At 35.3% G+C, this 13243-nt stretch overlaps 1 protein-coding gene across 2 annotated transcripts in view; it reads left to right on the forward strand.

Moving 5' to 3' along the window:
* MAP3K2 (mitogen-activated protein kinase kinase kinase 2) overlaps positions 1-13243 on the forward strand; it is a 50766-nt gene that overhangs the window by 27737 nt on the left and 9786 nt on the right. Inside the window, exons 5-11 of one of the 2 annotated variants that reach the window (XM_062607793.1) lie at positions 323-422; positions 2233-2346; positions 3006-3102; positions 4019-4149; positions 6879-6958; positions 8572-8639; positions 11534-11629. In XM_062607793.1, the coding sequence (XP_062463777.1) occupies positions 323-422; positions 2233-2346; positions 3006-3102; positions 4019-4149; positions 6879-6958; positions 8572-8639; positions 11534-11629 (686 nt within the window). The remainder of the gene's footprint in view (positions 1-322; positions 423-2232; positions 2347-3005; positions 3103-4018; positions 4150-6878; positions 6959-8571; positions 8640-11533; positions 11630-13243) is intronic. The other variant, XM_062607794.1, reaches the window with a different exon arrangement.

Here is a 13243-nt window from a genome sequence, read left to right on the forward strand (position 1 = left end):
GTGTAAAAAGTTTTAGAGGTTTCTAAGAATTTGCCTCTGAAATGGAGGCAGGCAAAGCATTAGGTTAAGAAAGAAGCCATTTTCAAGCAAGTAAAATAGTCATAGTGAGATCTAATTTTATGTGTGATTACCCCTATAACTTTCTCACTGCTTTACTCTCCTTTTTAAAATAACTCAAAATATGGAGGTCAGTGAATAAAAGCATAGCCTCTTATGGTCTTCCCAGTAATAAATTCAATTTTGACTTCATTCTTGAGTAATGAGGTGTCAGATTTTCATAAGTAACAGACAAAAATTCTTTACAACTTGAACTGTGTTTCAGGATCCTGCAATTACCACGGCCTGTTAGACTTGAAGATCTTGCAGCTAAAGCTAAAGTTGCCTTTGGACAGACTATGGATTTACATTACAGCAATAATGAGGTAATATTCTGTGTCTTGTAAGTTCTCAGCAGCTTGTACATTGATTATTTTAAGGCTGAAATTTCCTCACGTAAGCAGTGAGAACCACTCCCATGACAAAAACCCCAGATTCCTAATGTGTGTATTCTCAAATATGTAAGGCTTGTCTAAATTAGGATGAACAGGAGATGCATGAAATGTTTTATGAGAAGAGTTATATCTTAGTGAATTACCTCTCAGACTTGATTGGGAATGGATAAATTGTCTTCCTGCTCTGCTACAGTCCTGTTTCATCACTTTGGAAAAGTCTTTATTGCTTTGAGCTTTGTCATGTTTGTAAACTTGAAATAACATTTATCCTTTCTTGTATAGTTTTGTGTTTTTTTTTTTCTTTAAGGTTTAATCTTGTTCAGTAATTGCTAGAATGCTGCATTTAGTAATGTATAGATTGGAGAACTAGGCTTAATTGTTGCTCCTCTTAAAGTAGCTGGTTCATAAATATTTCTTGGCAACAGTTCCAGTGCCATTAAGCCACTTATGCCTGATCAATATTACTTCCAGCTTTCCTTTAGAAGTAGAGATGGAATCAGTAATGGGAAATACATTTGCAGATGCAGGATCCATTCTTAGGAGTTACTTCTGGTTTTTGAATTGAGTCAGCAAAGTGCATGGAGGGTTATGTGTGCTTGGTTATGCACAACTTAATTGGTGCATCTGGTCTGCATCTTTGCAGAAGAAAATGCCTGTAATTGCTGTTTGTTGGTTATTCAGTACCTTACCAGGCACTTCTGTGAAACTGATGCTCAAAATGAAGAATTGCAGCAGAAGGCTTTTGGAGATTAGGTTGGTCAGAAGAAAAGGCCATTCATGATACTTTAACCTCGGCTCCTTCCTCTGATAGGTTTTGAGGCATTTAAGCAGGTTTTCTGCATGTCAACTTCTACACTAGTTGGCAAATAATCCTATAACCTTTCAGAAATGTGATGCTAATTACCTGTCATTATCATTAAAACTGCAACTTAAAATGAAGAGTGTATGTATGTTATGAAGACCATCCCCCATTCCCATTTCTTTTTTGTATAAAAATACTGTATTTCAGTTGATGTTGTGTTTGAGCAACATTGAGACTATAAAACTACATTGCCTTGTTCTTTTGTTCCAACAAGTAGAAATTATAACTTACACTCCTGAAACATAAGCCAAATTTTAATTGTTACAGAACTCAAGTGTGCTTTAACAACATAACATTTTCTGTTCTAAAGATACATGTGTGCCAAGTTAATTCTTATTAATTAGATTCAGGTAAGATTTTTGTGAGGACTACAGTTGTTCCATGTGAATCACATCATGCCTGATAGAATTCCTTAAAAACTCTGTTTTTTTTCAATGGAGAAATTCTTAGTGATGCAACTTCAAACCTGTATACAAAAATGTACTTTATGCCCTGCAAAATAGATCTTTCTTTATTTTAGACTTGCATTAATTTAGGCAATGGCAGATACATTGACACTGTTGCACATGTTTCTGTGAAAGTTGTAGGATATTAAGTTGTGCATATGTAAAATGGTTGTTCTTTCATTGTGAATGTTTGTTCCACCATGCTGTGCTATTGAAGGCATCAGAAGGAAGAGTTAAGGTTAAACTTCAGATATTTTGGTGCTAACTTGGGGCATCATTTAATACATTTTCCTTTCAAGTTCTCTTGAATGAAAGGAAAGGTAGAATCAGTTTATTAGTTTCTCTGCACTTCCTGATTTTTTTTTTCTTGTATCCTTGTTTAAGATCTTGTCTTGTTTAAGACTTTTTTTGGTTTTTTTTCCCATTTTTGTAGCTTGTAATTCCGTTAACCACACAGGATGACCTGGACAAAGCTGTTGAACTGCTTGACCGTAGCGTTCATATGAAGAGTCTCAAGATATTGCTTGTAATACATGGAAATACACAGGTATGAGTTGATGTGCTAAATGTCTTTTTCCTCAGTTCTCATATAGAAATTTTTTTTTCATATAGAAATTTGTATTTTTTTTCTTCAAAATGACATTTTTCTAATTGAAAGTATTACTGATTGTTTCTTCAGTGCACTTCAAGTATCTTAGTGTTTTATATTGACTCGGTTTTAACTTATTCCTAGATCCTATTCCTTCCTCTGTATTTGTTTGCCTTTCCTACATAGTTAGAAAAGTGTTCCTTAATAGGATGATGATGTGATACAAGTTTGAGAAGCACATAGAATTTAAGTAATTGTAGTTACTTGAAGCTGTTCCTTAAATCCTATGTTGTTGATGCTCCTTTGTGGCAAGTTAAATGTTTGCTGTAGCAAACAGTAGTAGTGGAGTATGGGCTAAATACTGAGTTATTTTGGTAATACCTAACACATCATGGCCATGGTATTGATAGGGTTTGTATACTAGTACATTGTGAAAATGATTTTTAAATATTAAGAATGAGCTACTAAAGATTAATTTTTATATAAATTGGCAAGCTGCTTTTTGACTGCTTGAAAAAAAGGAATGTGCTGCACAAAGTCTGTAAAGTTAGTGGAGTATTTTCATTGCTAGGAGTATGAAGTAATAGCTGCAGGTTATAATATGTATGCATTTTCAGTCACCCAGTGTAAATAATGTCGAACCCTTGCCCTCACTGGAAGATTTAGACAATACAGTGTTTGTGACAGACAGAAAAAGGCGATTGTCTGTAATAGGTAAGCTACATATTTCAATATCTTTAATTGTAAAACCTTTCTTTTTGTAATAGTCTCTTTATTAAGATCTTGCTGTCAACACAAACTATTTGAATTTCTCAGTGATTCTAATATAGAGTTGTAGTTGGGGAGGTGGATTTTGAATTTTTAGTCAAAGGTGTTTTAAATATATATATATATATTTATCCCAAGGAAATGAATCTATGTAGAATTATTTAAGATAACTGATGGGTATCCCAAAAAGTTGATGTTAGTACTCCCTTTTATTTTCAGGAACAGGAATGAGTTTCTGAAAAAAGAGCCTGTTAGTTTATATGGCAGTGAATTTCCTTGCTCAATTTAGGACTTGTATGTTTTTCATCTTAATGTGTGAACATTTTTTAAGATACTTTTGGCATTGATATAACCTTTTTGTTTATTCATGTTTAAAATCTGGTGTGATATTAACTTCCAAATTTAATTATAAAACTGGAGAGTTTAATGAATAATTTTCAGACAATTTATTATGCATTTATTATGAATAGAAGTATTCATATTCTTGCAGACCTAATATTCTACAAGGAAAAATTGAAATTCTCAAGAGCTGGAAGGAATGAGTTGACATGGGTGAAAGGGTTTGGATCTTTACTTTGTTTCAAAAGAAGAAATGCACACAGCTGGATGTGGAGGGAAATTATATTTCTGTTCCTATAGAACCAATATTCTTTTTAAAGGCATTGAGGCAAACCTGCTCCATACTTTTCATAATTCCTGGATTACAGATTTTAAATGCTATATATAAGTATTGCATAGGCATTTGGGAAATTTCTAAAGCAAGCAGTGAGCCAGGCAGGCTCAGTGTCTATGAAGCATTTGAATAAAGCCCCTGGGTTCTGGGTTATTGAAGAGACTCTAACTAGCCCTTTTCTTTCAAAAGTTTCTAATACTCGTGACAGAAGTTCACCTCCCCCAGGATACATTCCAGATGAGCTGCATCAGGTGGCCCGAAATGGGTCCTTCACCAGTATCAACAGTGAGGGTGAATTCATTCCAGAAAGCATGGATCAGGTGTGTATGTGATTTATTAAAATTAAAGTTTTTGTTATTTTGATCTACTAAATACTGCTATTCAAGAAGGGTGTGGAATTGTTGGAAAAAAACAGGTAAGAAGTGATAACCCTAGAACATAATCTGTGAGAAAAGGTTAAAATAATTATGGTTTAGTCTCGTAAAACCTGTTTTAAACTCTGTAAGTCTCTTCAGTTATTTAAATATTTTCCTACAAGGAGAAAGATAATATTCTTCATTTCCATGGTAGTTGAGTGAGGTAATGATATAAATTACAGCAAGAGATGTCTACATTAGAAAACACAACCCCCTTTATTTTAATGAGAAGTATCTGTAAGCAAGACAAGTTGTACAACTTTCCCAGGTGATTAGAAGAGTTTTTAAAGGAGAGTTTGGATCTGGGTTGATACTCTGGTGGTGTAGAGGCAAAGGGATGGAGATGGGTCTGCCAAGAACCTTTGAAATAATTTCCACAGTCATGTTTTTGTGTGAGGATCACTGTATGCTTTTTTGTTCTTATTCACCTGCATTATTGGTGTGGGATTCATCAGCACACTTAGCATGAATAAAATGCTCTCTGAGTATCAAAATTGCCCTTAAAAACACAAGGAAAAGATGGAGGAATGTAATGGCTCACAGAACTGGCAATAGAGAAAAAGTTATTTAAGGAGGAAGAAAAAATAAGGCTGCATACCCAAATCACATTAAGTTCTTGTTGACATTGGCGCTGTATTCACAAATGGCAACAGGCAATGGTTTTTATGAGCTGACTAAATGAGACACAGATGATAGAATAAAAATAGAGGGGGAGAGACTGTGCAATTTGTTGCACAATTTTAATGACTGAGCTGGGAATATAGACTGAATCTCCTAATTTCTAGACCAGGGTGCTATTCATTATCATATCCATGTGGTCAGATCCAGCCCAGATCATTCAGTGGAATGATTGCTTTTGGCCTGGGCAAAGTAATTTTTGGTCACTGGTCAGACAGACAGATGATCTCTGAGGCCCAGGGTGTCCTTTTACTCCAGAATATTCAAGGTTACAGCCTGGCATGTATGCATGGCTGTGTAAGCTGTCAGCAGTATTTAAATACAGGAATGTTACTTTCATAGGAAGCCAGGATAGTTCAACCTAAGAAGCCTCAAGGGCCAGATTGGGGTGTTACAAACTCACAACCTTGGTTTGCTTCCTTTCCCTTAAGTTGCCAAATCACATTGGCAAGTGTTGACCATTCTGTCTACATCTGTCACAGCCTGCCTTACAAAGACAAGAAGGGAATTTTTGAGTGGAGGGCTTTGCTCTGCTTTCCTGTTGATCTGCATGAGCCCAGCTATTCACACTCTGACAGCCTACCTCACACTTTCTCTGCAGAAGAGATGATGGGTTAAAGTGGGTCATGGTCTGCTAGTTGGAACATACTGCATTGTTGATGTCGTTGATTGGTGCTTGGCAAAGTATGTGCCCAGGACTTTTAAGATGCAGCACAGACCATAGAAATTGGAGGGTAACTGTTCAATTTACAGCAAAATACTGGTGTCCAATTCACAGAAAATAATAGATCTTATATAATAGCCAAAGGAAACTTTATTTTAGGAAGCAACTCATTTTAAGACAACAGATGAGCTTTCCTCTCTGTTTCTGAAAAGGTAAAATTGTCACATTTAATAGTTCAAAATTTAGATTCTGTTTTCACTTCGGAAAAATGAATCTGTGAAACATTTCAGATTGCTTTACTGCAAAAGAGAAGAGAGTGATGTTTGTCATTAAACTTAGCACAGGTAGTGTGAGATAAAATAGATGTCAGCCATAGCAATGGCTGGTAAACAAGAGTATGCTCTTGATAATAAATTTCTTTTTCTCTGGATTAGAGTTTAAGAAGCCAAGTTTTGTTTTCATTATGTAATGGATCTGGCCTAGATAGGTTTGGCTTCTTCAGACTGATACCTGGCAGGTTTCATACAGCTCATGAACATTGATTACTAGGTCATCAGATGTGTTTGGGAGGGAAATAATATGTCTTTGATGTTTTTGTAAACTCTAGTTTTACATGAAAGTTTAGTTTATTTGGAAAAGGGAGAGTGTTTATGTATTTTATGAATTCTTCCTCTTTCTCCTTCAATTTTCTCTTCAGTTCTATTTAGAAGTAACTCAGTTGGAGTCCTAACTAGAGATAAATGTTTAACAGCATTTTAGAGTATTTGATTTCAGCTGGTTTCTGTGACTCCTAGTTGGCAAAGTTTGAGCCATTACAGAAACTATATAAATTGTAAGCTCACAATCTGTCACGTTTGAGATTCTTTTTTCTTTTTTTTCTTTGACATTATTTTTTTTTTAACAGTCTCAGCTTTTTATCCTTTAAAGGACTTACTTTTGTTACTCTGTTTAGCTACCCTTATGCAGATGTTGCCATAATATTAAAAGACAGTGGTGTGTTCAGGAAGAATGTAGCAGTACAGCTTATGTACAAAGCATGATAGAAGATGAAATACCTTAACTAAATTTTATTTAGAAGTGAGAAGAATGAAAGAGTCCTTTCAGGATTGCAGAATGCAGTGCAGGTTCAACTATGGCAGCTAACTTTAGTAATTAATTTTTCTGGTTTGTTAAGTGTTTTAAAGCAGAAACCTTCATTTAAAACCAACCAACACACAAACAAAAACAACAAACCCAACCCAAATGCAAACAACTTGAACTTGCTGGTCTTTCTCTGTTTGTTATTTATTAGATGCTGGATCCACTGTCTTTGAGCAGTCCTGAAAACTCTGGCTCGGGAAGCTGTCCCTCACTTGACAGCCCTTTAGATGGGTAAAAGTTACTTGCATTCATTATTCATCTTGATTAGATTGCATAATGTATCTGTTGTAACATGTAATAACTCTCCAGTGACAGCTTTTACTGAACTTCTTCCAGAAACTCTTCTGCAAGTTACAGAACATTGATAAAAGCTCATTGAAACTTAATTGCTTACTAATACATGGAAAATAGAATTATTTGGTTTTTTTAATAAATTGTATTTCAAACACAGAAATTTAGACTTCAAATCCTACAAAAATGTACTGAAGGTTTTTACTCAATTTCGCCCATTTTATATATATGTGAATCATATTCCATGGCAGTGAGCCACCCCATCAGCTTTTAATTTCTTAGGTACTGTCCACAGTTTCTCAGCCACCAGGTAAGCCAAACAAAACATACTCCTGTTGCGCTTATGGTTAGTCAGACAAATAATAATTGGGTCTTACGTTGAGCAGATTTGCTCCTCTTTATTTGGAACTGCTATACAAATAATACTGCTAATTAAATATTTAATTGATAGATAAAAAGTTGGAAATCATTACCTATGGCAATTGCATAGTAACATTTCATTTGAGGATATGTGATCTGAGGACACAGATCCATTTAATCTAATAAATTTTTGAGTTAAATAACGAGTCCTTATTTCACAAGTAAGAGAACAATACATGCAAAAAGTATTTTGTGATTAGAGTTTGATAGGTTATACTCACAGGGTGTTTGATGCAGCTACACAGCATAGCAATTCTACCAAGTTGCCAAACTTTTAGGGTTTTGTGCGGTAAGGTGAGTGCAAGAAGGGGAAACAAAACCATCTTAATTCAACTCCTGTTTCCCCAAAACTTCTTTTTGTTGTTTATTATTTACTTTTGTCACCTCTACTTAGTTTGTTTTCCTTCTTTTTTTTTTTTTTTTTATTCAAGTATTTCCTACAAAGATGTAGGTTTTGTGTCTCCATTTAGCTTCTGTTACCCATTAGAGAAATTCTTGCCAGAGAAAGGAGGACATTGTTTTGGTATATTTATCGGTTGCTCTGACTGGCAATCCCATCCATTCCTTTTGGTGGCTGGGAGTTACATACCAGCTGTAGGTAAGAAACGATATGATCGTATAAGAGCCAAAAAATTCTTCATCATTCTATAACTCAATAAAATTACTCTCTTAATCCTATGAATTCCATGGAAAGAAAAGGAACTATTTTGAGACATTAAAAGGTTCTACATTTCTTTGTTTCGATTTCCTCAAGAGTTTTTGTAGGCTATGTAAGACATTTTGCCAGTCTATAAAACTTTGCGTTTAGCCATAAAGGTGTTAAACACTACAGTGCTCCTTTGTGGCTTTGCTTGTGATAATTCATGTTTTTACTAATACCATTGCTCATTAACAATCTGTTGCTTTCTTACTACATTAAGCTCATCAAGCAAACTTTTCCATTGTTACTGATCTTGAATTGTTATTGATACCTATTAGATTTTATTCTCAAAATTGGGTTCCACATTTGCAAACCAGGGCAGCAACTTGTATAACAGTAATTTTTCATCAGTCATAAAGAACTTTGAAACAGTAAGATAAAATCAAGTACCAGATTAACATTTTTTAGATACCGTGTGTTTTTACGCTTCCAGAGACAACTATCCCAAATCTCGGATGCCAAGAGCACAGAGCTATCCAGATAATCATCAGGAGTTCTCAGGTAGGCAAAAATCACTGAATATACTATCTAGAATTATTCTTCTTGCAAATAAGGGCTTAGAAGGGAAGTTCACACTGAGAAGTATTGTATTACACAAACTTAATATGGTAGGAGAAAACAAAGTCACAGAATCCAATCCCAACACACAGAGTAAAATATATGATGAAATATAATATCTTCCAAATGTTTTTTTTTTTTTCTAGATTATGTGTAATACCACTGTTAGAGTGCGAAATATTAACTGTGTGCTTCTCTGAAAAGAACAAATGATGCAGTGGGGCACACAACAGTTGTTAAACTGGACTGTAATATCCATGTTGAAGTTTGCATATAACCTTGGGTAACTTATTTAATTTTGAAGTGTTGTGGTTTAACCCCAGTAGGGAGCTAAGCACCACACAGCTGCATGCTCTCTCCCCTGCAGTGGGATAAGGGAGAGAATTGGAAGGGTGAAAGTGAGAAAACTTGTGGGTTTAGATAAAGGCAACTTAATAGGGAAGGCAAAGGCTGTGCATGCAAGCAAAACAAAACAAAGAATTCAGTCACCATTTCCCGTTGGCAGACAGATGTCCTGCTTTCCTGGAAATGGCTAAACTTCATTACACGTAATGGTTGCTTGGGAAGGCAAACACCATGACTCTGAACATATGCCCCCTTCGTGCTTCTTTCTCCCAGCTTTTATTGCTGAGCACAACCTCATGTGGTATGGAATATCCCTTGGCTCAGCCGGGGTCAGCTGTCTCAGTTGTCCCTTCCCAACTTCTTGTGCACCCCCAGCCTGCTAACTGGTGGGGTGGTGTGAGAAGCCAACAAATAAAAGAAGGCTTGATGCTGTGTAAACATGGTTCAGCAATAACTAAAATATCTCTGTTATCAGTGCTGGTTTGGCCAGAAATCCAAAACATAGCACCATATAATATACTAAAAATAAAACTATCCAGCCAAAACCAGTACATGGAGTCTTAATTTTCTCCTGCGTGAAATCAGGATCACTTTAAAGTGTTCATGACTTCTGTAATTGAAAGCACTGCAAAGTGATAAGATGGAGAACTGTGTGCTGTGCCTATAAATTAATCATCACTACTAATACTGTTTTCATATGATACTCTGGCTCGAGTCCAAGTTGTTGTGCATGGTTCAGGATATGAAGTGCAATGGGTAACCCCAAAAGTGCTGTGAAGTGTCTCTCATGGACATGCTTTGCTACAGAATTTTGCTGTTGAACAGTAATTAGCTTCCAGTGAATCTGGGGTGTGTTGTGGGGTTTGGTCCATTCTGTACTCTGTTGTCTTCATATTTTGTTTATGAAGCTTTATCCAGGTAACTTTGTGATGGTGTGTTTTTTCTTTTAGGGATTCTAGCGTGCTTAAGAGATTGCACCACTTTTAAATGAAAATAAAAGCAAAACTATGTAAAAGAGGCATTTAGATGCCAGAGATAAATACCAATAAAGTTAATAATGGCAAATTAGTTTGCCTTTGTTAATCTAGTTTTTGTGTTTATTACAGTTACTTATGAGATAATCTGGTATATTAACAATGGGATAGATAGTGCTCATTAGTTCAACATTTATTCTCATGATTTGATACGAAACAAAAGCAGAATAGTATACAGAGTCAAAAAAATATCTATCTGGCCTAGTTCTTCCTCCTGCCACAACCAGTACCAGGTTTCTGTAGAGAAGCGTGTCGTATTCCTTCCTCAGAATATATTCCTGGTCATGTATAGTTTAAGGGTTCTGTAAATGGAAGAGACTCTTCTGTGATTCGATGGATTCCCCCCCCCCCCCCCCCCCGATTTTTCAAGTCTCTGTTTCAACTTGTATAAACTTCTTCAGTCTCAACAGTATGTTGTGACAAGAAGTTGTGCAACTTACTGCATTTTATGAAGAAGTATGCCCCTTGTGATTTTTTTATAATAGACTTTGTCTCCTTTTCTAGTCTATAGAAGCCAACATTTCTTATGGAGCAGCAATTTTGTATCTTTGATCATCTCTGTACTTCTAAATCTTTTCCAGTTTTACTAAATCCTTTGAAATGGAGTGGATCAAAACTTCGTTCAGTGTATCTTAATGATTTATAGCATTTAATTTGCTTCTTAGCCAGTACAGGGAATTCAGCAGCTGCTTTATTTTAACTCTATCACAAAAAAAAAAACAAAATCCCCTTTACACTAGCCTACATTGAAGTTCATCTGCCATTTTAACATCAAATCAGATAGACTCTTAAGGGCTTTCTGTAATTCTTCTGTTGGCTCCAAATGATTTTGTCACCTCAATATTCATTGTTCTGTCCAGAGAATTGATGCATAATTAAATAGTGCGAATTGTAGCCAAGATTCTTGTGCAACAGTTCCAATAGAACTGTTGACAATTCACTCCCATCTTTCAGGCTTATCTTCAAACCAATTATTTATGCATGAGGGACTTTACCCTTCATCTTATGAATGTTTTTCTCCTTCAATATTTTTTTTAAGAGGACCTATTGAGCTATTTTTCATAATTCAAGCTTTGTTGACTTTCTCACCAATTATTCATGTTTATGCATATTCAAATTTTATTCCTTGTAATGGCTTCTACCAGTTTTCCTCTAGAAACTGTTTTTTAAACCAGAGCAATTAGGCATGCTGCAGTCCTCTAAATTCTTTCAAGCAAGAGGTGCGAAACCACTTGATCTGTTGAATTTTTGATCCTTTAGAACTTTTGGCTGAATGTCATTATAATTTCTTGGGATTTTTTTAGATTTGTGGCTTTTGTTCTGCAGTTTTTTTTTCTCTGATACTGATCTTGAAAAAATCCTCTCAGATGTTCCACTATGTTTTAGTTTATTATACCAAACTGATTAACATGCTTTTGTCACATTTAAAATTTTGAAATATATCTTTTAATTTTCTAGTAGAGTATGATATTCCAATATTTGAGAAATTTGGAAAGGGGGGAACTTATCCCCGAAGATACCATATTTCATATAATCAGCAAGACTACAATGATGGTAAGTGTTAATATTGTAGGAGTTCTACTTTATTAATATGTTTTCTCAATCTCTTAAGATTGTAAAATCTTAATGCATAAAAAAATTGGAGAAATTAAAGATTAATTCTTTCCCCAGACTCACTTGCTCAAATTCTAATGACTGGTAGAGCTCCTGAGCAGACTTAACCTCTGGTAAAGTTACAGGTTACAGAATTCATGACTCATGCACAGCTATCAAAATGCGCATGCCCAAAGATAGAGAACAAGTCATCCAGTATAAGCTTTTGACCTTTGTGGCACACACCCCTTCCCCTTCTCGATCCTTGTAGTGGCCAAAACCTGGTAGACTGCTGTAGCTGAGGCTTTTCTCATGGCCAGTTTATGTATAACATAGAATATAACTCAGTATGTAACAGTCATGTTATTACATTCCAGAATGATACTTAACTTTTTTTCATAGCCAGCATACTGACTGCTGTTCAGTCTCTGGTCCATTATAGATCCTATATCCTTTTATTTTGTTCCTTTTCCTTTTCTGCATGACTTTTAACCAACCAATTACTTTATACTTTGTGGTTTCTGTATTTGATTTCTCTTTTTATCTATGTTGTACTGCCTTACTGAATTTCATCTTGTGGATTTCTGAATCATCTCCAATTTACTAACATCATCATAAATTTTGATTTTTATCTTTAAGTAGACTTCCAGCCACACCTCACTTGATGTCATCTGCAATATTTCAATGTATCGTGTTTGTCATATATATATCATCAGTTAAAATAGCATATGGAAGTGGACTGAAGGTAAACTGCTGTGGGTGTCCACTTAAATTATCTCCCTCTCTGAGAAATAACTGCTCTGAATGTCTTGGATATACTCTACATAGTAATTTGGTCTATGCAAAACTTTACTGGTTAGCTTATGAGAATGTACCAATGAAATAGGGAAATTGGATTAGCTATATATGACAAACGAATTATGGCTGGTTTATCACCTTATCTTCTCAGTGGTTTATAAAACTGCTTAATTTGTTTGCATATCTTTCTTGGAATTTAAATCTGCCAGACTAGTATATAAGTCTTCGTCTATTTTTTAAAGATATTTTATCTGCCTTCTTCAGTTCCCCTGGGAACATCTTCTCCAATGTAATACCTAATGAATCAGAGACTACTTCAGCTATTTTTGAGTTCTGCAGGATGAAATTTCATCAGGCCATGCTAACCTAAAACTGTTAGTGTTATCCAAATAACTAACACAAGTCATGTTAATATATCTGGTTGTAATTATCATTTTAGAAGATCAATGCCCCCCCCCCTTTTTTGTTTTGTTTTGTTCTAATGCTGTAGCTATCTCTGAATTATGCATTGTTTGTGATTTCTATACATATATATATGTATGGTCTTACTGTTGATTCCATGTGTAGGTCTTTCTCTGCATTCAGTTCTTTCTAGCTTACAGGATGAAGATGCCAGCCTGGGCACCACTGAAATACCTCTCTCTCCTATTTATCAAGAGAGTTTTATGTCTTAATAAAGCAATAGAAGTAGAGGCAGGGCATGTTCCTTTTTCCTCTCACAGCCCTCTTGGTTTCTGAAGCACATTGATGATGTTTCAGAACAGTTCCAGAATTTGG

The sequence above is a fragment of the Pezoporus occidentalis genome, unplaced genomic scaffold (assembly GCF_034315485.1).
Source record: "Pezoporus occidentalis ecotype Australia unplaced genomic scaffold, CSIRO_AGI_Poc_V1 ctg126, whole genome shotgun sequence".
Taxonomy (NCBI): domain Eukaryota; kingdom Metazoa; phylum Chordata; class Aves; order Psittaciformes; family Psittacidae; genus Pezoporus; species Pezoporus occidentalis.